Source organism: Lolium rigidum, chromosome 4, assembly GCF_022539505.1.
Source record: "Lolium rigidum isolate FL_2022 chromosome 4, APGP_CSIRO_Lrig_0.1, whole genome shotgun sequence".
NCBI classification, from domain to species: domain Eukaryota; kingdom Viridiplantae; phylum Streptophyta; class Magnoliopsida; order Poales; family Poaceae; genus Lolium; species Lolium rigidum.
The window spans coordinates 29247942-29273499 of NC_061511.1; the positions used below are offsets into that span (position 1 = coordinate 29247942).

A 25558-nucleotide genomic window follows, 5' to 3' on the forward strand; every position below is an offset into this window, starting at 1 on the left:
ACTCCATCCTCATCTACTTCCTCGTCCGGAAAAGACGGTGCATAATGTCCGGAAAAGACGGAGAGACGTTAGAGGCGATCGGAGGGCGATTCTGGCCCATCTCGCCGACTTGCGACTCCGACAAGGATCAAGACGAAGATGATGATTACGTCGGTGAGGCTTCTACAGGGGGATCTAGATCGCTGTATCTAGCTTCTTCTCCGCGAAGTGATCCGGGTAGAAATCTCGAGGAATCATCTGGTAGGTTTCAAAAAAGATGGAGGAAAAGAAGAGATCAACGTATAGCTGCGTTGACATTCTGCGACCCGCCGGTGAGTCCTCCTTCCTCACGATTTCCTTTTTCAGCTAATGTTTCTGCTTCTTCTGATGATAGGAAAAAACTGCCGGTTTTGGAACCATCGACACATGTGCTTGACGATCTGTTGGTTCTAAACGATTGGATAGTAGTTCGTAGACGGCAACGTCGCCGATCTACAACTACAGGTTCTCTTGAACGCCAGCGGCGATCGCCATCGATGGCAGAGATCGCTGACAGACGTTGTGATGCAAGACCATTTTCAAATTTGCAAAGTTTGGGCTCCGGGTCCTGTGCTGATGCTGTCTCACGATTGGGCCATACGGGCCCAAGGGAAGAATCGGCAGGGTTTGGTTTGCATAGAATCGTAGGCGTGCTGACCAGGGGGCCGACTGTTTTCGCTCCTAGGGTTCCCTCGTTGCGATCACAGAGAATAGCCGCCACCATGTCGGGTCGAGGCGGAGGCAGAGGTCCGGATGGCGGAGGAGGATCACGACATCCTTATGATCAAGGGTCTGGTCCAGGAAGCTTCGGAGGTCAAGGAGGAGGACCGCCACCAGCAAACTTTGGAGGTCAGGGAGGAGGGGCGCCTCCAGGAAGCTTTGGTGGGCATGGTGGAGGTCAGGGTGCGGGAGGGTTCAGAGCAAATGATGGGAGAAGTTTTGAAGGTAATCGCCATGGGTATCAAGGTCAAGGTGGAGGGCAGAACTTCCAAGCTTACAATGGTGATTTCGGCCACAATGCAAACTTCCAGGGACACGGTAATGATTTTCAAGGTGGACCGCCGGGTGGTTTCAATTTTGTACCTGGTCCTGGAGGAGGTGAATATCGGGGTGGGCACAACGGAAACAATTTCCGACGTCCATATGATCACAGGAATAAGTTCGGGCAGTACCATGGTGGAACCAATATGGGTCGGTTTGGAGGAAGAGGTCGTGGGAGAGTTCCTGTATCTGGTTTTGCTGAGAAGAGGGCTGCTACAGAGAAGGTTGTGGACAAGCGGAGTGAGGGGGAGCCGACAAAAGCAGCGCCTTCCCAAGTTTTTGTTCAGAAACAGCCCCAAGGTATGGTTGATCAAACTGGACAACAGCGGCAGATGATCATAGATGGCGAGGGTTCTAACTCGGGGAAAGAAAAGGAAGCTACAGGTGCCAAAAAGAAGGATAAATCTGCTGAGAAGTTGAGGTGCTTTCGTTGTGGTGTTCCCGGTCATTTCTCCATTGAATGCAAAGTCGAGATTTGTGTTTTCTGTGAGTCATCAGAGCATAAGGATGATGAGTGTCCCTTGCATAAGATGAAGAAGCCGATGCTCTCCTTATATGGATACGGCCATGAGGAGCTTGCTTTTGTTGAGGTTGAACCGACTCCTGATTTCAAACCAAAGTCGGATAATGGACGTATGTGTAGGATTACAGTAACAGGAGGATCACTGTCCACTGACAAGATCATTGAGCGTCTGCGATGGTGCATTGATGATACCTTTCAGTGGGATGTGCAGCCGCAGGGGACAAATATTTATAAAACTCAATTTCCGAGCAAGATTGAGTTACAGAGGGCTGTAAGGATTGGAGTTTTTCCCGTGAAGGATTCAGCTTGTGCTCTTGAGTTTGCGGAGTGGAAATCTGTAGTGAAACCGACTGTCCAACTAGAGGAAGTTTGGGTTCTAATTAGTGGAGCTCCGGAGAGTATGTATCGAAACTATCTTATTTGCTGGGGTATGGGTCGTTTTATCGGCAAGACAAAGAAGATTGATATGGCATATACTAGAGAATATGGTGTGGTTCGGGCACTTGTTAAGGTGGTTGACATTGCAAGTATCCCTTATAAGAAATTGGTTTTCCATGAAGATGAGGGATATTATCTTACTTTTGAGATTGAGGAAGAGGTGGATATGGTCGAGGATGATGATCCTAAAAATGGAGATGATAAAGATTCTAATGCTAGAGAAAAGGAGCATGAGAAGAGAAAGGACCCCAAGGGAGATAATCCAAAGAATGGAAATTCATCCAGGAAGCCACAGGCAAAAAATGACTTTCCTAGAACTGAGGGCCATGCAGGATCTGATATCAATAAGGGTGCGCATACGGCTGCTCTTCAGACATTGCCTGATCTTGCACATTGCAGTGTTGTGGAGGCGGGTTTGGAGAAGATCACCGGATCTACACCGACCCCTATTTCGAGCCGAAGACTTTATATCTCTCCTTCGATGAATCAGAATGGTTGTGCTCTGGTTGTTGATGATGGAGATGGGGTTGGCTTGCCTAAGACGCTAGACTCTGGTATACTACAGTCTACCGCGATCACTGACGGCTTTTCTACTCGCATATCTTCCCCTGCCGAGCCAGGGAGTCTGCATGTCATGACAACGGCTGCTGCCGCGGCAGACCTTCTGCCTTCTTTCTCTGCCGTGGCAGAGCTTTCAGGCGGGGAAAATTATGGCCCAAATTTCTGTTCCACTGAGCTGGTCAAGGCCCGTGTCGAGATGGAAAAAGTTTCATCTACTTCACCTACATCTCAGGTATTAGATCATGAGGTTGTTTCATCTTTGCAAAATTCTATTCTGGCATCAAGTGTTAATACAAGCAAGTTCCAAAATTTCTTGCAGACTCCTTCGCCAAAAATTGTGACTCCATGCGGGGGTCTGAATTTGAAGGCAAACAATTTTACCCCGAGGCCGCTTCAGCACTCCTATGAAGATATTGTCGCATACGGTGGCATTCCGGAGAGCTCGGCGTTTGGGACTCGATCGAGTGATCGCTTAGGTGCGCAACCTAATGCGGATCAGCCGCAGTTGGAGAGGGCCATGCACCTAGCGCAGCAACGTCAAGTTCCAGGTTCGACCTCTGAACATAACCTTTCTATTTTAAAGATGTCAGATAATTTGATTGTAAATCGAGCCAGTAAGTTAGGGGTTTCGCTTGGGAATTCTTCTGTTGCTGAGTTGTCTTCGGTTAGAGATATCAAAGAAGTGGAACATCAGAGAGAGTTGGTTATTCTAAATAAAAAGAATAGTGTAGAGGAAACAAATCCTAAAAATTTATTTGTTTCTAAAATTTCCTGTCTTTGTCAAGACCTGACAGAGGAAGATCTTACAGAGGATGAAATGATAGTTCTGGATGATGGTCATACGGACCAGATATGCCACGATTTTTTAGAGGAAAAGGCCAAAGGTGTAGCAAAGAGAAAAACTAGAGTTAGTAAGAAAGTAGTAGTGGAAAAGCCGATAATTCGTAGAAGTTCGAGGGTTCGGAAAATTAAAAATTTAGACTTTTAAAATGAAAGCTTTTATTTGGAATAGTGAAGGAATTAGAGATACTGGTAAGCATTCTATTATTCATGAAAATATTAGGGAACAAAATCTAGATATAGTCGCTATTCTTGAGACTGGAAGGAGGGATTTTTCGGCTTCTTTTCTTTCCAATCTCTCGGCTGGCAAGGATTTTAGCTGGTTCTGCTTACCTTCACACGGAAGGTCTGGCGGAATTCTCGTGGGGATTAACGCTGAAACACTCTTAGTTAAAGACGTTGACTATGGTGATTTTTTAGTGCGTTTGAATTTGCGATCAAAAAAAGATGGGTTTGAATGGTCCTTTGTGGCTGTATACGGGGCAGCTCAGGAGGCTCACAAAGCAGCCTTTTTGGCTGAGTTAGTAAGATTGTGTGATAGTCCAGGAACACCTTTGCTTTTAGGAGGAGACTTTAATATTATTCGAAGTCCATTAGAGAAAAATAACGGGAATTATAATGCAAAGTGGCCGTTTGTCTTCAATGCAATCATAGGTTCACTTAACTTGCGCGAGTTGATTTTGTCGGGCCGACAGTTTACTTGGGCGAGTCGCCGTGAGAATCCCACCTACGAAAAGTTAGATCGTGTGCTAGCTAGTGTAGAGTGGGAACAAAAATTCCCGTTAACTTCTGTGCGCGCACTGACCCGTACGGGGTCGGATCACACACCTTTATTGCTTGATTCAGGAGATCATGCCCATTTGGGAAATACGGCTATCTTTTCCTTTGAATTATCATGGCTAAAGGAAGAAGGTTTTTTTGAATTGGTTAAAAATGAGTGGGACTCTGTAGCGAACGGATTCAGCCCCATTGATACTTGGCAAAAAAAGATTAGACATTTGAGACGGTTTCTTCGCGGATGGGCGAAAAATAAAAGTGGGGTATATAAAAAAGAGAGAGACAGACTCACTAAAATTATTGATGATCTTGATATTAAGGCGGAATCATCACCCCTTAATGAAGCAGAGAGTAAGATGCTAAGGAGTGCAAATGATAAGATTGGAAAACTGAGACGTGATGAGGAATCAAAGTGGGCTCAACGTGCTAAAGTTAAGTTTATCCAAGAAGGTGGAAATAATACGAAATATTTTCACCTTATGGCTAATGGTAGATATAGAAAGAAGCGAATTTTCCAGTTAGAGCAAGAACAAGGGACAATCATTGGTGAGGAAAACCTTAGATTATACATATCTGATTTCTATAAAAAGTTATTTGGAGCACCGGCTAAAAATAATTTTATTATGAGAGAGGATTTAGTTGCGGATATTACTAGAGTAACTCCTGAGGAGAATATAATTCTAACCGCGGCCTTCACCGAGAAGGAAGTGTTAGAAGCTATTATGGATATGGAACATAATAAAGCTTCGGGACCAGATGGGTTCCCAGCTGAATTTTATCAATGTTTTTGGGAGGTGCTTAAAAATGATCTTATGGCTTTATTTGTACAATTGCAACACGGTGAGCTGCCCCTTTACAAACTAAACTTTGGAATCATTACGTTGATACCAAAAAAAGAGAATGCAACACAAATTCAACAATATAGACCGATATGCCTACTTAATGTAAGTTTTAAGATTTTTACGAAAGTTGGCACGAATAGAATTACAAGTGTTGCACCCAAGGTGATAAAACCTACCCAAACAGCGTTTATGCCGGGGAGACATATTTTAGAAGGGGTAGTAGTTTTGCATGAAACCATCCATGAACTTCATCGGAAGAAAATGGATGGTGTACTCTTTAAAATTGATTTTGAAAAAGCCTACGATAAGGTTAAGTGGTCTTTTCTCCAACAAACCTTGCGTATGAAAGGATTCTCCCAAAAATGGTGTCATTTGATAAGTACATTTGTTGAGGGAGGATCTGTGGGAATACGGGTTAATGACGACATTGGCCATTATTTCCAAACTATGAAAGGACTGAGACAAGGTGATCCCCTGTCTCCGCTCCTTTTTAATATTGTCGCGGACATGTTGGCTATTTTAATCGCTCGAGCGAAAGAAGATGGCCAAGTTGGGGGACTTGTACCTCATTTAGTAGAGGGAGGAGTCTCTATTTTGCAGTATGCCGATGATACAATTTTATTCATGGAGCACGATCTTGAGAAGGCCGTTAACATGAAGCTCATACTTTGTATCTTCGAGCATTTAACTGGGCTGAAAATAAATTTTCACAAGAGTGAGATTTTTTGTTTTGGTAAGTCAAAAGAAGTGGAAGATCAATACAAGCAGATTTTTGGTTGTGAATCTGGGACACTTCCTTTCCATTATCTTGGCATCCCAATCCATTATAGACGATTATTGAACAAAGAATGGAGTTCCGTCGAAACTCGTTTCGAACGTAAATTGGGGTGCTGGCAAGGCAAGCTCCTCTCATACGGAGATAGGCTGGTCTTGATAAATTCAGTGTTAACAAGTCTACCGATGTTCATGCTATCTTTTTTTGAAATACCCAAAGGGGTCAGGAAAAGATTAGACTTTTATCGATCTCGATTCTTTTGGCAGAATGATCAGCTAAAACGAAAGTACAGATTGACTAAATGGAACATTATTTGTAGACCTAAGGAGCAAGGGGGGTTGGGGGTAGAGGTCTTGGAACTCAAAAATAGATGTTTGTTAAGTAAATGGCTATATAAACTTCTTAACGAAGAAGGAGTTTGGCAAGAACTTTTACATAATAAATATCTCAAGAACAAAACTTTGTCACAAGTGACTGCGAAACCCACCGACTCTCCCTTTTGGAAAGGACTTATGGGAGTGAAAGACGATTTCTTTTCAAGAGGTTCGTTCACAATTGGGAATGGCCAACAAGTACGCTTTTGGGAAGACACTTGGCTGGGTGATTCTCCTTTGGCGTCCCAGTATCCTCTATTATATAATATTGTCCGACGAAAAAATGTTTTAGTTGCCGATGTTCTTTCAAATACACCTCTGAATATAGAATTTAGAAGGACTTTGAGAGGAAACAAGTGGGATGCTTGGATTGCGTTGGTCCAACGCCTTATTCTTGTAACCTTGTCAGAGGAGAAGGACATTTTCGTATGGAAGTTAACAATGTCTGGCCTTTTCACGGTAAAATCCATGTATGAAGATTATATGAATGGACATACGATCTATCTTCGCAAATATATTTGGAAACTTAAGATACCACTGAAAGTCAAGATTTTTATGTGGTTTCTTCATAGAAAAGTTATACTCACTAAAGATAATTTAGCTCGCCGAAATTGGAATGGTTGCATGAAATGTGCGTTCTGTGATTCATCGGAATCAATCAATCATTTGTTCTTTGATTGTCCCTTCGCTAAACTTATTTGGAGAGTTATTCAATTTACTTTCAATATTGTTCCTCCAAAAAATGTTACAAATATGTTTGGAAATTGGTTAAACGGAGTTGACAAAGTGTCCAAGTTCAGAATTAGAATTGGGTTTTGCGCGCTCATGTGGGCTATATGGAACTGCCGTAATGATATTGTCTTTAACAAGAGTACGAACTCTAATTTTTTACAGGTTACCCGTATGATTTCACACTGGATCCACGAATGGTCTCTTTTACTGCCGGAGACGCAACGCGAGCCTATGCATGCTGGATGCCGCCGACTGGATGCGGTGGCACGGGCTATATACAACCAGGATGGCTGGCGTCCTTTTAAACGACTTTCGGATGTATAAGCGAGTCTCTCTTATTTTTCATTGGCTAGTTTTTGTGTACACGCTTTGTGATCGTGAATTGTAAAACTAAAGATTATGTTATCTGGGTAATAAAAGAGGGCTGCGTGCATCAATTGATGCAGAGGCCGGGGTCATTCGAAAAAAAAAACTCCATGCATGATTGAAAATTTAGAGTACAATGTTATGACAATTAAACGGAGAGGAGCCAGCGGTAATAAATCTCTTCAGTTATCTTAAAAAATCGTGTACATTGTATTTTTGAAACTATACATATATTAGCAAACAAGTCGTCTCATTAAAAGCCTTCCAGTACCCTTAGGTACACTGGTAAGGAAAAGAGTGCGTAAAACTTGCTGTTCACGGATCAAATCATAGTTACATCGTTTAGAAGCCTGTCTAAGAGGAAAATTAGCTGGTAATGTGGCATCAGAGATAGATGAGCTGGGTTTGGTTGGAGTTGGGCAACATGCTAGCTAGATAGATAGAGATTGGGTTCCCAAGTGGAAGCAGTTGAGAGTCAGCCCTTCGTTTCTTGGAGGTAGAGCAATGGTCAGACCAATACCCAAGCTAATTACATATGTACTTATACTACTTCCTTGTAGAAAGGTACTAGTGCTAGATTATTTCCTTGATGCTCATGATGTAGCGAGAGCGAGAAGATCAGTCACTTCCTTTACGTGAGCACAATGCCACATCTTTTCCCAGCACTTTATTGCGTTGCATTGCTTGCTTGGCTGACACTTTACACTCGTTTGCACTACTCGTCGTCGGCTCACCACACTAGGCTACGCTAACGCTAGGCTAGTTGATCATCACACACTTCACTTCTATTTGAGTATGTAGCAACTCAAAATTCAAATCTTGCAGAAGAAGTCAAATTGTAACCAACATGAATGAGAAAAAGGGGAAACACCAACACTACACACCTGTTCAAATTCAGTGAACGAACAAATTTAATCACAGAATGTCAACTGTCAGACTTTTGCACCGACAATTTTACATCACCGATTCCCAATCTTTTGAACAAAAAGAATGCAATACAAAGAAAAAAGAGGAAGGAAAAAAGAATATGCTGTTTCATCACAGCAAGGAATGTATCGTGTATGTATATGTATGAAATGAATGAGAAACAGAGAATCTAATTACCCTTAATTTGGGTGTGTGTTTGTGTACTGACTCTGTTGCTTGATCGCTAGTAATGGCAGTCCACCAAAGCCGACGCCGGCGCCGGCGCCGGGAACAGAATCGCCGCCGCCGACCTGTCCTTCACGGCGAACGGGAACGCTGCCGGCGTATCGGCGGGCGTGTCGTCGCAGGGCGCTGGCATGTTGAGATCCAGCTCCAGGAGGCTCTTCTCCTTCCCACCGATCACCTCCACCGTCCCCACGTCGTCTGTCGACAAGGCCGGCACGAGCGGGCGGTGCCGGCGCATGTGCCCACCGAGCGCCTGCCCGGACCCGAACTCGGCGCCGCAGATGGTGCACTCGTGCAGCCTGCTCCGCTGCTGCTGCTGCCTCGACCCGCCGCTTGTGACAGCGGTCACTGTGGCAACTTCGTGCTTGGGTGGCGTCGCCGGGACAGGGATCACCAGCACGGTCGGATCGGCGGTTGCGTGGGGGGCCGGTGACGCCGTCGAAGGCCGCTTCTTCTCGTCGGTTGGAGGAGACGAAAGCGGTGTCGTGGGCGGGAGGAGGAGACGGGGCTTCTTGTGGCTGGTGCGGTGGCCGCCGAGGGCCTGGAAGGACGGGAAGCACTTGCCACACGTCCTGCACTCGTAGACGAACTCCCCGTCGGCCCCGGCCGCGCGCCGGCTCCGGAACTTGCCTTCTTTAACCGTCGTGTCAGCGGCAACTACCACCGGCGACGACGACGATGGTCCAGCCCGGCCTGTGCCGCCGCCCGCGAGCAGCATGAGGCAGAGCGCCATGTCCTCATCCTCCTCGGTGACACACCCCGAGGCCGCCTCCTCCTCCTGGTCGCCGCCCGGGGACAGCCACCTGTCGCCCGCGGCAGAACTCGACGACTCGTCATCGACCTCGGCACTGGCCACCGGCGTCACCATCGCTGGAGATGGCGGGGCCGCGTGCACGCGCAGCCGCTTGCTGCGCTTGCCCTTGCAGACGACGACGGGCACATGGTCGCCGGCGCCGGCCACCTCCCCCATCGATCCCAGCACGTCAGCTGAGCGCGTGCGCGTGAGAAACAAGAAGGGTGGAGAATACAAGGCAGCCAAGGTTGGTGACGAGTGGATGCTTGGGTTGCTTGCATATAGAGAGTGGGTTGAGAGGAAGGAAGGAATGAGAAGTGGTGTGATGGTGAGGTGTGTGTGTGTGTGTGGAGTGGTGATGATAAATTAAGTGGCAAAATGAGGAGATGTCAACAAGGCCAGGCTAAGCTTGATTGTGGCTGCATGTGGCAACAAGCTACTAGACCGATGCTGATCAATGCAGATTTTTTTATTCAAGTATGATCAGTGGAGATTATGAGAAAAATGTGAGAAGTCTTTTTGGAGACTTTAAGTGAAAACGATGTGATTTCATAGGATTCATTCAAAAGAGAGCATCCTTTTGGAAAACAGGACCCACAAGAAACTCTACTCCTTCCATTGCCATCTCTTTACTTAATTTGAAAAATAAAGTTAAACGGCTGAATATGGAACATATGGAAAAATAATTGTATTTGCCTTTACTTGCTTTTTACTTTCTCTGTTGCTTCACTTTATGTTTTTCCTTTCCTTATTTTTTGAACTGTCAAATACCGTGTGCAACAACTTAGCTTTACCAAGTGCCAAAGGAATGTTAGCCATGTAGAATGAGAAATCGTTTTGCAATTCTTCTTACAAATTACATTTTCATCATTTAAATGCCTGTGGATTTAACCAAAACAGTGAGTGGGGACGTGATAGTAAAATTACGGATTACTCCACATTAACATAAAACTGGAGACAATGTCATCCTCTTAGTTTTTCATAGACATAGACTTTGCAGTTTATATGGCATAGGAGGCCAAACTCTAGCTAGGGCTAACCATCCACATCCTTTCACTCTAGGTGAAGTGTTAGTGTTAAGTACAACTACCTCCACAACTCTCCCACAAGTACTCTTCCTGATCACTTTAATTAACAGAATAATCCACACTCAACACTCCACACTTTAGCGAGAAATGATTGATGCTTGATTAACATGTTAAACTGAACTTAAAGAAAATAATAAAAAGATGTTCATAGTCAGAGGTTGGTTGGATGGTTGGCTTTCTTGTGTATTATAAACAGACAGCTATGGTTGTTGCCTTGCATGTAAGCCGCGCAGATATATACTTTATGTGTGCTTGCATCTGCTGTTGGTGTGGTGTACCGGTAATGGTTGCAGTAGCCTAGTAGTGGAGACGGTGTAAGCAACTGCCCCACACTCCCCAAAAATCTCTCTCTAACTAACCTCTTTCTCTCTATCTTCAAATGACAAGTTAGATTCTCACCATTTTTTTGTATGGAATTTTCTTTGACACTCTGGTGGTAGCTAGAGTGGCTAGTGTGTATGCATATCTGCAGTAGTAGACATGGCTCCCACCTTTCATGTCGTGGACAGTGTGGCAGCAGCAAGATTTGTGCCCAAACAAATAAGAGATTTGCGATCCATACAAGTCTTTGTATCCATTCAAGCATGGAGTACAGAGCTGCTTCCGCTGCACGTTCTTTAGTTCGGTGTTCAACGAACCAACTCTTCCGCCCTTGCTCTTGATTTATTTTTCTCATCACTTGTCTTTGCTTGACATAATGCGCTCTCGGTGATGTCATCGCGATTGAGTTATAGACCTATAATTCATAAAAAATGCAACAGTCTCATACCATCAATTTACCATTAATTAATTAATCAGTCTAAATAGCGTGGGATGAGTGCATCAACGGATGTAGAGGCCGACGGTCCCCCAGTTTCTGAACGAAAAAAAAAATCTGAAAATAAAGAGTTGATTCTAAACATTGACAACATCATTTCACTTTTCTAACTGGATGTGCAGTGGATGTGGTACATTATACTATAAACAATTACCGTCCATTGACTTGTGCAGTGAATGGTGTATTAGAACAGAGCATAATCAATCTGACCGACAAGAAGAACTTGTCTTAATGAGATCAATACTGGCCGAAGTTAAGTTCCATGTGGTGTTTTGACTTGGAAATTTGTTGTGCATTAGCACTAGTCCCGTATTCCCCTTTATGATTGGGATAATTCTAAATCTAACTAATTAATCCTGATTAGTGGGCTCATCCGCTCATCGGCTTAGAACGTGTGTCGCACAATGCAGATAAATATTTAGGGTTGGGAAAATAGAAAATTGAAATCCTTTTGGTCGTGACTTATAATTATCTCATCCAAAATTGCAAACTTCGTCCGGGAAATCTAGTTTGGCTCATAAGTGAAGATGCACCCACTATTTAAAATCATATTTCAAAATGTTTAAAATTACTAAAAATAAAATATCAGGGTGTATATCCAGACATTCCATGTTCGCGCACGAAGTTTCACAGAAAAATATTATTTTTTTATAGCCAGTTGTAAAAAACAATTTCCAACGCTACAAAATAGCTTTTAACGAGACATTTTTTTGTCTTTTTTACGTAGTGCACACCAAATGTTTTTTCATGCCAAATTTTTGTAAGCTAACATAGAATATGAGGATGCACACTCAGGATTTTATTTCGAATTCTTTTAACATTTTAAAATAAATTTAAATATTATTTTTTATAATAGGTGCATTTATACCTATGAGCCAAAACACCATGTCCACTTCGGCCAGGTTTCCTTGGCATCAGAAGAAAGATGACTCTCTGAGAAAAAGAAATACCCAAAACAATAGTTCAAAATGAAACACAATTACAACCTAGAGAATCAAGATACATATGAGCGTACAAGGTAATTAAACTCAACTGCACTCAACACAATCCTCTGTCGAGAAACCAACAATTTTATGGTCATTCTGCTAACTTAAAATTGGTATGTCTTTCTATTGACTTTTGGATGAGCATGATCCTACACAACTCTATGACAAGAACTGTTCACCACTAATATTGGATTGGACTAGACATGCAATCAATCCAATTATCTCATCACAATATACATGCATTCAACTAATGAAGTTTGAAATCACCACAACTTAAGATGCATATGTCCTCAAGGTATATTCAACACAATGCAATCTTCGTGAAATTTATGAATTAACCTTTGATTCGGAAAACGCTTTATATTGTTTGATCCTTATACATTAGGTCTAATCTCATATTCTGTAGAGTTCAGAGATTGATGACACTGGTACTACTTTGGCAGGTCTGGTTCATCGCGAGTGAAATCACACATGACAAGCCCATGATCCCCCTATATGAGTCTCAAAGGTTTTTTGAAAGATATTTTAAACACTCACCTAAGGAGATTTTGAAAAGTCGGAGCGGTTTCAGCCTTTGGTATTTTTTCTCTATTCCGCAGAATAGAAAAACGTAGAGCGGCTGTAACTTACGTCCCACTGTCACTGAGAAGTGACTCAAACGTTACATGCATGTTATCTCTCTCCTCACTCCTCTCTCAGGCATGTTTCCCAGCATCCAGACTCTTTTCCGATTTGACTTCACCATAACATGATTCATGTTTACCGCCATCGAATCAAGGCTGCCGGCGAACGAATTGACGTACCTTCCAACATAGTCGAATTTGTCCGATTCATTCTCGTCGCCGCGCAAATCGAGTTGTAACTTGCTGTCGCCGCACAAATCAAGTTCTAACTCGCTACCGCCGCAACCACGAAGTTACACGCCGCTGCAACCATCTCTCAGACGTACAAATGGACCCAACCTCGGCGGCCATAGCTCGCAACCTCGGGAAGCGACCATGGTGCCACCCTAGCTCGCAACCGAAGCCACAACCTCGCCGTGCCTGCTAGCAGCTTCATGCTGTATCGAGGACCCTCATGCCGTCAGCCACGAGGTTCCCGCTGCCATGTCCGACCTCCACTGTGAGGCTCCCGTCCATGTCGTCTCGATACAACCCAACCTCTATTCGCTCAGTCTGACGGAAAAAAGAAAAAGAAACACTTTTGCTATTTATCTGTCGGTTGTTTTCCTTTTCGTCAACACTCGAATTTCTGGCTCGATCGGTCCTCTCTGAAATCGCGCTGGAGAATATGGTTCTTTTTTTTCTAGCGATCGCTTTGTTAGCATCCGGTCTTAACCGGACCTTTTTCTGCCGCGAGCTGGAACAACTAGCTGGGGAAAGAGAGGAGGCCAATTAGTACTGTGATACATTTAAATACTTGCTGTTTTACTGTATCTATGCGAACTATGGGTACCAATGTAAACTGTTAGTTGGTCGACATATGCTTCTTTCTCCGTTCCATAAAATTTGTCTTAAGTTTATCTAAATACTAGTTGATTTGACACATTATCTACATGTTAAATACAAGATATTTTACACGTACATACAAGGTTGCCACATGTAATTATGATCCAATTTTACACGTATATACATGGGTACCTACACGTAAATTACTAGTTATTACACATGTATACATGATTTTTGTACATGTAAATTACTATCTAATTAGCATGTATATATATTTGGATTTCATGGAATTTACAGTGTAACTACACATGTATATTTACATGTAATTAGCTATTAAATGTGTAATTACTAACTAGTAAACATGTATATACAAATGGTTTCATATGTGATTATATTTCTCGAGCCACGTAAATTACTCCCACTATTCCATAATTCTTTTCTTGATTTTAGTTTAAATTTAAACTGAAACTACAACACAATTATAAAACTGGGAGGCTACTAGGTTTTTCTATACGCGTATTGCTCGCGCATATGGTCGTAAGTTACTTCGTTAGTAGCGCTCCTGCGGCCCTGCATGTGCAAGGCGAGCACGGCGACGTACTTGTGGACGAGAATAAGACCGTTTGCCCCGATGCATGCAGATGATGTGCATGACGTGGGTAGAAAAAACATGTTCAGTTTCTATTCCCGTCTTTATTTTTTTTCTTTTTCAAATAAAGCAAACAGACAGAAGGTGACGGCCTGACGGGGAATGCAACATGCTGACCAAAAAATTCGGGTGTTGCTGAATAGAAAAACACCCGAGTGTTAAATAGACTAACCCAGAAGAAAACCAACCAGATCTTTTCTACCGCGCTCCATCCAGCCTAAATTGGATTGCAGCCGACGTTTCTACTTCACGGAGCTGGCCGATGGAGTTCGGCTCCTCGCTTCGGTCCACAGAGCCGGAGGTGACTGAAATTATGATTTTTTAAGAGCAACCACATATTTTATTAATAGAAATTCGAATTACAGGAGTAAACAAACGTAAAAAACTACTAGACAGAGCGAAATTATGAATTTTTTGGAAGCTAGTTGGTTGGCCGGGGAGGACACTAAAGCGAAGAAACGCAAATGAATTGTCTAGCTCGAAGTCACATGGCAAGAAGATTCAGGCACAACTAAACTGGCCCTGGCCTGCCCCCTACGCGTTCGAAACTTCCCTCTGGGAGAAACGTTACATGTTGACGGGTCCTTTGTGTCAGCTGACGGAAGCAGAAGCTTGTATGATCCTCTGTGACCACGAGGGACGCCGAGTGGTCTTGGCGGCTTGTCACGGCTATGTCACTACGTGTCTACGCGGATGCACTCGAGGTAGAGCGCTTGCGGCATGTGAAGAAGGACCATGTATGGGCGCCTTTGGTAGCCTACGAAAGATTTTTTTTGCATGGTCTGCATCTTGGAATGGACCGGTTGGTTGCCTGGCCGCCGCGTTTTTGCAGAAAACGGGTTTTAAAGCACCCTCGGGACAGCCCTGGAGGAACGCCCGGAATGACAGTTTCTCCGGGGCCAGGCCCGTTGCGGTCAGAATGCTGCACGCGTGGAGAAGGGAGGCGGAAACGCCGCATCCCTTCGGGAACACGCGCCATAATTAGGCTCACCGCTCCCATCTCCTTCCTCTCACTCACGACCTCCCACAAATTGTCACATCATCCGGAGGTTCGCCTCCCGCCGACCAATCTGCCATACCGCCGCACGGAGGAGCACCGGTACATCGGCCGCAACCTGCTCCGCAGTCTTCATCGGCATCTTGAGTTTGCCTGCGGCGTCGAGCTCGTCCTCGGCCGGAACAATGGCGGTAACGACCTCTGCTTTCTTACCTTCGTACTCGTTCTGCCAGAACATGTCATTCTCGGGCATTTGCGACAACATGCACATTAGATCTGCTAGGGTTTCCATTAGGATAGGGTTCGGATTGATGTTTGCAAGGTGTTCGTCCCCATTGGTTGCTGTTGTTGTCTAGTTCTTGCTATTCGCGGTCTTGATTTGCTTAGATCTGTTACTCCAATCTCTAATCACGGTAGATCCTTCCTAGATCGGACTGTGGATTGCTGAAACTGCCGGATTTTACTATGCATGCAAAGAGGGGAAGGGTTTTCTGTGCTGGGGTTTAGCATGTTCAGATTGATGTGTGGAATGAGTCGCGCTAGTTTGTTCTAGATTGTGTTGTTTCTGATTAAACTAGGCCGATGATTGTAACCGAGAATCATAGTACGAGGAGATGATTGATCAGAACCTATGGCATGACTTAAATTGACCATGCCATTGGTTCTAATCAAACATCTCCTCCATATGTTCTCATTGTATGAGGCCTATGCTACCTTGCTTTCCATGTTTGTACTTCTTCAGTTCTGCAATGGCCAATGATTTAACTATGGCACAACGGAAGGTAGGGTGTTGCCCTCAAACTTAGTCATGTGTGCCATATTACTTGCACACTAGACTTAGTTTGCGGACAGTCCCTTTGCCTGCCGTGTGATCCAATATATGAGGTCTCATTTTGTTTGTCTAGTGCATTGGCTAATGATTGAACAATGGCACACTGGAAGGCAAGGTGCTGTCCTCAAACTTAGTTGTGTGTGTGTGATTACTTGCACACGAGACTTATTTTGAGGGCAGTCCCTTGAGCTGCCGTGTGATCCAATGTATGAGGCATCACATGTTTTCAATGTTCGTTTTCATCTATATACTTGTGAGCAGGCACATCTCTAATGCCATGTGTTCTGGGCAGACTGAGAAGCTCAAGCTTGGCTCACCTGAGACCCCCGAGGAGGGACCGTCGAAGAAGCGAAGGGTGACTACTGTCGGCCACTTCCAGCCGGACGTAGGGTCGGACCATTTCTTGCGCATCGTCTTCAGCCCCACCTTCAGCCGGCTCCGGATCCCTCAAGATTTCGTCAGGTGGTTCGGACAAATCCCTTCGAACATCATCCTCACCACCAACACTGGCTGCAACTGGAGGATGACTGCGGCGAGAGAAGGTGATGACGCATACATCGACCAGGGGTGGGCGGGCTTCGCCGTCGCTCATCAGCTGCAGGTAGGCCAGTTCCTCATCTTCAAGAAGGTGTCCTCCTTCGAGTACAGTGTGGTCATCTTTGACCACACCTGCACTGAGGTGATGACCAGGTGCCATTACCATGGCGATGCCACCATGTGTGTCGTCTTCGAAAGTCATGTCCGAAGCTTACCTGGTTTAATATCGTTGCTACCATGTCTGTGTCTAGTTAATGGCCCGATGGGTCGCGACAAACGGACCGATCTTTTTAGGGCATCTCCAACGGCGCAAACGGACTAAAAACGCCTGTTTGCGTCTGCGCGGACAAAAAACGCGATCGAGCGGCTAGACGCAAAATAATCGCGGCGTCCATTCTGACGCAAACATGGACCAAATATGCGTCAAGAATGCGTCTGCGCTGACGTGTCCGCGCGTCTTGCATCCGTTTGGTCTGCATGCACCCCTATCTCCTCCTTTAATGTAGGGCAAACCCATGTGGTAGCCATTCCTACCCACACAACCTCATGCATGACCTCTTGTGGTAAAAAAAATACGTCCCTAACGCTGGAGAAGGGGCAGATGCATGCAGACATGTGAACATATTTTGCGTCCGTGTCCATCGCAAACGGATATAAATTATATCCAAAATGCATCGGACCGCTCGAGATATCCTTAGGTCGTACGGTGTAGCATGCGCGGCCGATGTGTCCGCACAGATGATTCACACATGCCAGCCGCTGGAGATGCGACGAGACTCGATCAGCAGCGAGCGACAGACCGACTCCAACCCGTAATCAAGTCCTACTCCCAATCGACCTCGTAATCCGCGAGTGTCACATCTCCACGAATAAAAGGCGCCCATGCTGTAGGCTGTAGCTGCACGAGGTACACAGACGCCCGGTACGCGCACGTAGAGTGATCGATCGAAGGATGGCGTTGGAAATCCTGGCATCCTGCCGTACGTGGTAGCGGTGCTGGTGGACGAGGGCCATGGCGCTTACGAGCACTTGGGGGCGCTGGAAACGCTCTGCGTCACGCTACCCTGCGCCGACCCGGACGTCCTGATCGCCGTGGACAAGGTCGACTGCCTCGCGACGCGCCTCCCGGCCATGGTCTCCACCACCGGCGCCGACCAGGGTGACATGCCGGTCCTGGCCGCGCAAGCCATCGCGGGCGTCGTCGAGCACCTGCCGCAGTGGGCTAAGAACTTCGCCGAGCACGGCGCCATCCGGGCGCTACGGGACCGCCTGATCGCCGTCGACAACGTCGACCTCGCCCAGGAGGTACTCCGTCCGTACTTAATTACTCCACGCGTGATTTTAAACCCCGCGCTTAGCTTAAACCCTACCACACCGTTGTTGATTTACCATAATCGGCACTATCCGACTATCATTCACTACTAGGAAAAGGCTTATAGCCGCACTTCTTACCGCTGGCAAGTCCAATTTAAAGATGCCGGCGGTAAGTTACCACCGGCGAGTTGAAATGGGGTTACCAGGGGTAGTGCCGTTACCGCTGGCGAATTGGAGTTGGAAATGCCGACGGTAAGGTGAACCGAGAGCACCTGGATGGACCTTGCTTTACCGCCGGCGAGTTTGTCTCGAAAATGCTGGGGGTAAGTTTACTACCGCTGGCGAAACTGATTTGGACACACCAAAGGTAAAGTATGTTGGTATGGGGGCGAGCACGTGGATGGTCCGCCCGTTATGCCCGGCGAATTTAAGCCTTGTTCGCCGGGGGTATAACACACTAGCCCAGCGAACACGAAAACGCCGGCGGTAGCCCAATTCTGTGCGCCGTAAGCAAAATCCTAGTAGTGATTGCTAGTATCTAATATTTCTTTTAATTTGCTATTACATGGTTAACAGAGCAAGAGCATCTATCTAGTACGTGGCAATTTGATCAGCATGTAGTCTTAGCAGTAAAATGAAAATAGAAAACTAATTAACACTGCGCAAATTGTTGAAGGAAGGACACAGATTAAACATGTTATGAACAGAATAAAGAAATTAGCAGTTATATTTATTCCCCTTTGTACATTTTTTTTCTTTTGGCAGTGCCTCCGAGCTCTGAACCTAATATGCATGGAATGCCCGGACGAGTGCCGCCGCGTCGGCGTTGCCGCCGTTCTCCGCCAGCCTGCAGGTCAGCCTCCCTTTACTGCACCCGTCATGCGCAGCACAAACCCGCTGTCCTCATCACCTGTTTGTGGAAATGCTGACAGAGAGTGGCGCTCAACATCGTCGCCGAGCTCGGCGAGAACTGCGACGACGCGGACGTGCCCATCGCCCAAGGCCATGAAGGCCGGCCCGGCGCTCTGCAAGATCCGGTCTGCAGCCATCTGACATGACGGGACGTGTGTTTCTCGTTACTGTCTGGTGTTCTGTTCTCCTCTTCTGTGAGCACTCGTTCTCAAGGATCCCTGTGACCAAATGTCAAATACACAAGTCTGCCCTTTCTTTCCGCAAGGGCGGACACATGGATAGGCAGTGATGATGGTGTCAAATTTTGCGCGGTTTCAGGAGTTTGTGCAAGCTCTATTTAAAGGATTGCATGAATAATGGATGTGGTATCAAACATCTGAAGAACAACATATGGACGCTCTAATACAGCTGGAAAACGAGGGAAAGCGATTCAGTTATACTCCCCACATTTGAAAATAAGTCTCGCTGGTTTATCTAGTAGATTCGTATATTCTATACTAGCAGCGTTGCTGCGAAAGAGCAAAAGAATAAAGACTTAAACATAGTATAAATTAACATAGGAGCATGGTTACCAAGAGGCTTTTGGCATGTCTAAGTCAATACATCATGATCGAGTGGGGATTCTCAAAGGAAACAAAAACAAGAGCAAGTGAATTCACATGTATTTTATTGCCCATGAGCGATATATGTGTACAAACAATATGTGTAACAATGTCCATGCAAGGTCATCATCAGCAGTCTATGATAGCAGGTTTGGGCTGCAGATGCACATAGCCCCTTTTCTACGTAGTTCCAGTAGCTAGTACAACAGCTCCTAGAACCCTCTCCTGCTCATGCAAACAAGGTTTCTCCTACCCTACATATAAATATTAGAATTTGAAATTATAGTTTGGTTGAAATATTCGATTTTTTGCATGCAATCATCGCAATGCATTGTGTCAAATCTCCGTGGGCCGGGTTTGGATTTTGCATGACTTTAGGGATTGATAACTGCAAATTCTCTTGAAGCGTGGATGTAAATCTGACACGGCCTCACTGTTGGGTGCTTGTAGTTGATGGCCTCATTAGCGTCCAGCTCCTGTACCACCGGGGCTGCGCTGCTGTGGAGGGGAGCATGTCTAGCCCCTTGTTGACCTAATTTGGCTGCTAGGGCCGCGCGCTATCGGGTTCTCGGGGGTGGGTGTTGAGGATGTTGAATTCCAATAGCATGGACTCCATGGTACGGTAGTTCAAGTCCTGGATCCCCACAATGTACGTGGCGTCCGGAGTGCTCATATGGAGTTTGTTGGGCGCGTCCAACAACGCCATGGAAGACGAGGACGACACGGTGTTAGTTACCGTGAGCTCCTACACGAGCGCGCGCCTGCAACGCCCTCCTCCACGGCGGCTCGACCAACACGAGCTCCAACCTCGATGGAGCCATGAGGGCTCCCATGATGTCCGGGAGAAACCATGCCCCACTAGGCGATGATGACGACGGTGTGTGACCACTGATGCCGTGCGTGCATTGGGTTCAATGGAGACACCATCACAGATGACGGCTCGGCCACTGGCGCCCTCGTCGATGATGGTGTGTTCCCCTGTGGACCGTGGAGCACCTTCGTGGCGACGCCATGCGACATGGTCGGCTTGTAGGATGCTCGGCACTAATAGGTGTGTCGTGCTTTTGTTGCAGCCCCCATCATATTCTCGGCGCAGCAGTCACCGGCCGAGTCCCTCGTAGCTGGAGAAGATCACGGAGAACTCGCTCGTGGTGGATTGGAGCGTGAACAAGAGGACTGTGATGCCAGCTGCTCCGAGCATAGCGATGTATACGACCAACGTCACTGAGAGCCGAACGAGGATGCCTCGATGGCCATGATCCCATGTTTTGATGAAGGCCTTGTCGCACACACGTACTCCTCACAAGAAATATATGGACTACTTTCCAAGGAAGAAGGAGATAGCACCAAGGTACAAGCTACCACATGATCTCCAGTGGCCGCTCCCGATCTCATCTCTCTCCCGGGTCACTCCCTCCCTGGCGGCTCTGGAGACGCCTCCCATCTCTAACCCCCCCCCCCCCCCGCCGCTTCCAACCCTGCCCCGCTGGCCGCTGTCGCTGCCCTTGCTGCCAGCGGTAGCAGCGCCCTCCGTGTTAAAGACATCGATTGGGATGGCGAGGTGCCGCCCGCTAGGTTCCTTGTGAGATGGGGGAACTCCGATGGGAGCACAGGGCGACGAGGAGGTGGTGCGCCCCTAGCGAGTCTTCGACGAGCATGGCGGTGTGCTGGATCATCGGGCCGAGATCTAGGTTAAGGCCGATATCGCTAGATTGATTCAGCCACGGCTGGGGCGACCTGGTCTGGCGGCTCCTCGGATCGCCGGGACCTGCAGCCTTGCGCCTGGACTGCCTTTTTCCTCTCCGGCCAATCCGGCATGAAGGCTACTGGTGGCGTGGGGGCATGCTCGTCTGCATCATTGAATAAAGTTGGATGTCTTAGGGTTTCTCTTGTGTGAAGATGAAGACCTACCTGAGGCCGGGATTTCTTGATCTGCCCAATGTGTTGAGTTCTAGAAGGCTCCCCGGTGAATGTAACAGTGCACCTTACGCCTGGAGTTTACTGGAATGGGTGGTATTCAATCGTGCGCTCCCATGCTTTTATTCCGACCGTCTGGTTCTGGAGGGAGCGACGCGAAGCTCTGCTCTTTCTTGCCACAGGTGACATTTTGGTCCATAGTGAAGTCAGAGGCGAAGAATATCATGGAGGCCAGATTGGAGAACTAGCAATGGATGTTCGAGTCTCTGTGTTGTTGAGGGACTTGCTTGGTGTTTCAAGTTTCACAGCGACATCACATGTGAAGTTTAGAGTCTTACCTTTCAAGGTGAAAATCCAAGGTCTGGCCTTAATTGGTTGTGTCTGGTAATAGCCCTGTTGAAGGCATTGTTTTGAGAGCGGAGACTATCTTCAGGGTGAAAACCTAAGATCTTTGATCGGCCGGCGATGGTGTGTGTGCACTATTTCCTTTTGGAGGCGTCGCTTTTGGAGAGACTGGAGTTCGGGTGTTGTCTTGGTGGTGGTAGTATTGTTGCTGCTAGGGCTGAAATTCCGTAGAAGAACTTTTATTTCCTATTTTATTTTTCCTTTTTTTAGATGTGTGCATCCATATTGACATTAGGGTATTGTGTCGTTGCAGAGGCTGGATATAATTGGTATCTCTCGATATTAATATATTCCCTTTATAAAAAAAAGTAAGTAAAGCCTAGCTATATGGCTTTGCAGGAAGCAACCCGGTTGGTTTTTCTTTTTGATTTTATTTCTGCACTACTGCTGTAGCAGAGAGTTTACTTTTGGTTTTATTTCTTAAATTTTTAAATAAAGTACTAAGTTTTACCTATTTAAATGTTTTAAAGTTGGCAAAACATATCGAGCAGCAAATTCCTGCACAAACACTATGTAGTCAAAAGATTCTATGATTTTTTTCTGTAACTCGGATTGCGCTCAAATTCGCAAAAATTACTCTCATGTTTAAGTAGGCGGAAAAATTTGAGTTTTGTAGCTTCTATTAGTTTGGACAGAATCTATCTTTTTTGCAAGAGTGGCCTATTTGAATTTTGATTTGATTATTTTTTGGTATTTTATTTATGTAGACAACTCAACAAAATATCTGGAAATTCAAAACCAAAATTCATTAGGGGCTTTTATCACAGCTAGCATCATATCTTTGTACCTACTAATATCACCCATAGAAAAGAAATGGGGGAAAGTTTTGTGTTGAAGTTTTTTGACAAGGAATGGAGGAGGACCACACCATTATCTATCTAAGGATGGTGCAAATCATAAGCTTGAGATGCCCAAGGCACCCCAATAGACCTATTACGTACACTCTCCTTTTGCAAACCTCTAAACTTTATTTTTTTAGTGGCATAAGATAGTCGCATAAACCTGAAGCGTCTTTGTCTAGTTTTATATTCACCTTGCATGCTACCTTTGGATTAAATAGTAACACCATGATTAGATGATTAATATGTTTATAGAAGATCTACTTAAATAAAATGAAGTTATGATTGAATGCTAAAAATGAAAGGGAAAAGGGTAATAATAAGTTATGCATGTTGTCACTTCTAGTCGCTCTGTTCATTTGCTTCATGGAGTGATAATTTATAAATGTCTCAGCTAGTGCTAGTTCTTGGTTTCAACATGTATTAGTGGATCTATGTTTGTGTTGTCTATATAGGTGAGTGAACAGACGCATAAAGTGCCAAAAATAAGATGCAAAAAAGGATCAGATATGAGGGGCAATAGAACCAAACACTAATGATATACCATGGTTCAAACATAAACTTCTCTACTACTTAAAAAGGACGAAGTTGTTCTGTTCCTCCGGTCCAAAATTTCGTCAAGCATATTTTTTTAGACTGTTTTACCCTCCCACCAAATCGCATAATACATGCAGATGCCACCGTACCGATTCATCTCTGTATCACTAAGTCGCTGGTTTCGTCTCCATCGCATCCCAAATTCCCAATCCCCTCGATCCAATCTGGCTATTCCTATGCCATCGCCTACGCCTGCCTAGCACGAACCCCGCCGCCGCTGTTCCCCACCTACACCTTGCATATCTCCCGTCGCCAGGGTGCAGGCCGCCGCCGTTGTTCCCCACCTCCGCCTTGCATATCTCCCGCCTCCAGGGGCAGGCCGCCGCCGATGTTCCCCACCTCGCTTGCGTGCATCTTCCGACCTGCCATTGCGGCAACGATGAGGAGGAGGATGGAGACGAGGCGGCAGCGTCCGTCCCTCCATTGCTATCTGGAGCAGACGAGGGCAGCCTCCACCTCGTGTCCCCGCCTTTCCATCGTCCCCGTCGACGGTGAGAGCTTTAGGATAGACATACACCGCTCCCTCCAGACGTGCCAGGCGACCCCTTCCTCATAGGGTTTCAAATATCTTGGTCTCTCACCTTTTCCTATTTGCAGGCACCACACCGAAATTTGATTTTGGGTTTCAACTTCGCTGGTGTGTTGTGATTTATGGATCCTAAGAGGTGCTTCAAGATCTGTGTTGCGGCTGTCAGGTTTCTTACGTGCGAGTTCATCCTCTTTTTTTCCTGTTCTCCATTCAAATAGTGTTCAGATCCATTTTTTCATTTTTGAACTTGTGAAAATGTCATGACTGAATTCCTCCAGTGTTCTTGTTACAGAGAGAGAAGTTGAGAAACTTTTATTGAGAACGTGCAGCCTGTCCATGAGCCTTTTGCAAGGCAGGCTGGGAGTGTCATGCCCTGCGTTGATTCACTTATATGTATGCAGAATAAAGCCGAACGAGGAGGAGAAGGTATGCCATAATTTACAAAAGCCACTATTATATACCACCATAAATATGCTGTGTTGAGGTATTGCATTTTAATTTCTCTCATTGAATGAAATGTTGCTCGTGTGAATCATCTGCTATCACTGTATCTGCCTTATTTTGTACTGATATGACTGTAGATGGGTAACATGTCACATTGAGCTATTGCAGTTTGTGATATTCTAGATAAGATGGTGCCAGGGTAACAATATATTTGTTATTTCTTATGATGGTCTGTAGAAATTCTTTCCTTGCTTTAAAAAATAGGTCTGCATTGCTAACTGTCACACATTGTTTTTACCAGGATTTGGAGGCTTGGTTTTTTGGTGAAGCAGGAGATACTAAATTATTGAAGGCTCCACCCCGTCCCTATGAATAAATTTGTTGATATTTGGTATATATTCTCGAGTAATGGAGCTGGGTAAGGGACGGATGAAAGGGGCAATGATGCCGCCACTAGCTCGCTGTGTGGCCAAGAAGGACTGTGCACTTCGGCGCTTGCCAATGCTGCCGGCCATAGGCATCGCTGGTGGACTGAATCTATCCGTCTGAGTTCATCCTCTTTTTTATGTTTTGCATTCAAATAGTGTTCAGATCCCTGTTTCGTCAAGATGGTACCAGTGAGTAATCCTTTCTTGGTCAACAAAGGTGTCCATGGTGAGAATTTATATAAGGTTGGAGCTATGAGTGCCACGAGGCCCAGACGTCTCTAAATGAGCTGCACATGAGGTGCAGACATCTCTGAATGACCTGCAGATGGAGGTGTGGCCCATACGTCTCTGAATGCAGCAAACTAAGTTGCCAATTCAAAACTAGCCTATCTGCTTGTTTAGGCTTGTTGATTGCAGCATTTTCTGAAACTTTTGTTGGTCATGCAGCATTTGCAATGGAAGGGCAAGTGAAATTAAAGAGTTGTTCATGCCAACTGCTGAAAGATTTGAGTGAGAAATTTAAGGAAATTCAGCCTGAAGCCTTGGTTTGTTTTTTTAACTACACAAGCACCTCCTCGTCCTCCTCCCCTCCGCCAGATATCTCCCCGGTGCAGTCGACTGTGATTATAGGGCGGGGCTATATAGGAAGAGGTCGTGCGACTCGAGCTTGCAGTGGCTTACGGAGCGGCGGCCGGAGGCGGTGCCATGGTGCGAGATGGTGGCGACTAGCGACCGGCGTGCACCAGGGCCACGATTCGGCGACCAGGTCAGCTCACCGTAGCAGCAACCGGCGGCGGCCAGGACAGGGCGGCTTGGGGTGGCGGCCGCATCTCGCGTCGCAGGGATGGTAGGTCCTTTGGTTTATGCACTTGCCTTGACATGCAACGGTCAAATTTTGGTCCACCTATCACTCAAGGTTTACTCCAACGTGTATGTAGTTCATCTGTCTTATTTGTGAACCCTTGATAATGCAATAATTAGTTGT

General features: G+C 45.8%; 2 protein-coding genes across 2 annotated transcripts; one reads left to right on the forward strand and one right to left on the reverse strand.

Annotated features, from left to right (window-relative positions):
• Window positions 1-771: 771 nt before the first annotated feature.
• LOC124646819 lies at window positions 772-7096 on the forward strand. The gene is made up of 6 exons (XM_047186872.1): window positions 772-963; window positions 1050-2813; window positions 2901-3129; window positions 3968-4256; window positions 4485-6437; window positions 7084-7096. The coding sequence occupies exons 1-6, from the start codon at window positions 772-774 to the stop codon at window positions 7094-7096; spliced, it is 4440 nt and encodes a 1479-aa protein (XP_047042828.1).
• Window positions 7097-8437: 1341 nt separating this feature from the next.
• On the reverse strand, window positions 8438-9409 carry LOC124646820 (zinc finger protein ZAT5-like). Its single transcript, XM_047186873.1, has one exon. The coding sequence runs from the start codon at window positions 9407-9409 to the stop codon at window positions 8438-8440; it is 972 nt and encodes a 323-aa protein (XP_047042829.1).
• Between the last annotated feature and the right edge of the window lie 16149 nt (window positions 9410-25558).

Coding starts and splice junctions, on each gene's coding strand:
- LOC124646820 (XM_047186873.1), bottom strand. CDS start 9,409: ATGGGGGAGGTGGCCGGCGCCGGCGACCATGTGCCCGTCGTCGTCTGC.
- LOC124646819 (XM_047186872.1), top strand. CDS start 772: ATGGCGGAGGAGGATCACGACATCCTTATGATCAAGGGTCTGGTCCAG. Junction 3,130..3,967: donor GCAGCAACGTCAAGTTCCAG/GTTCGACCTCTG, acceptor GTGATAGTCCAG/GAACACCTTTGCTTTTAGGA. Junction 4,257..4,484: donor TCGGATCACACACCTTTATT/GCTTGATTCAGG, acceptor AGAGAGAGACAG/ACTCACTAAAATTATTGATG.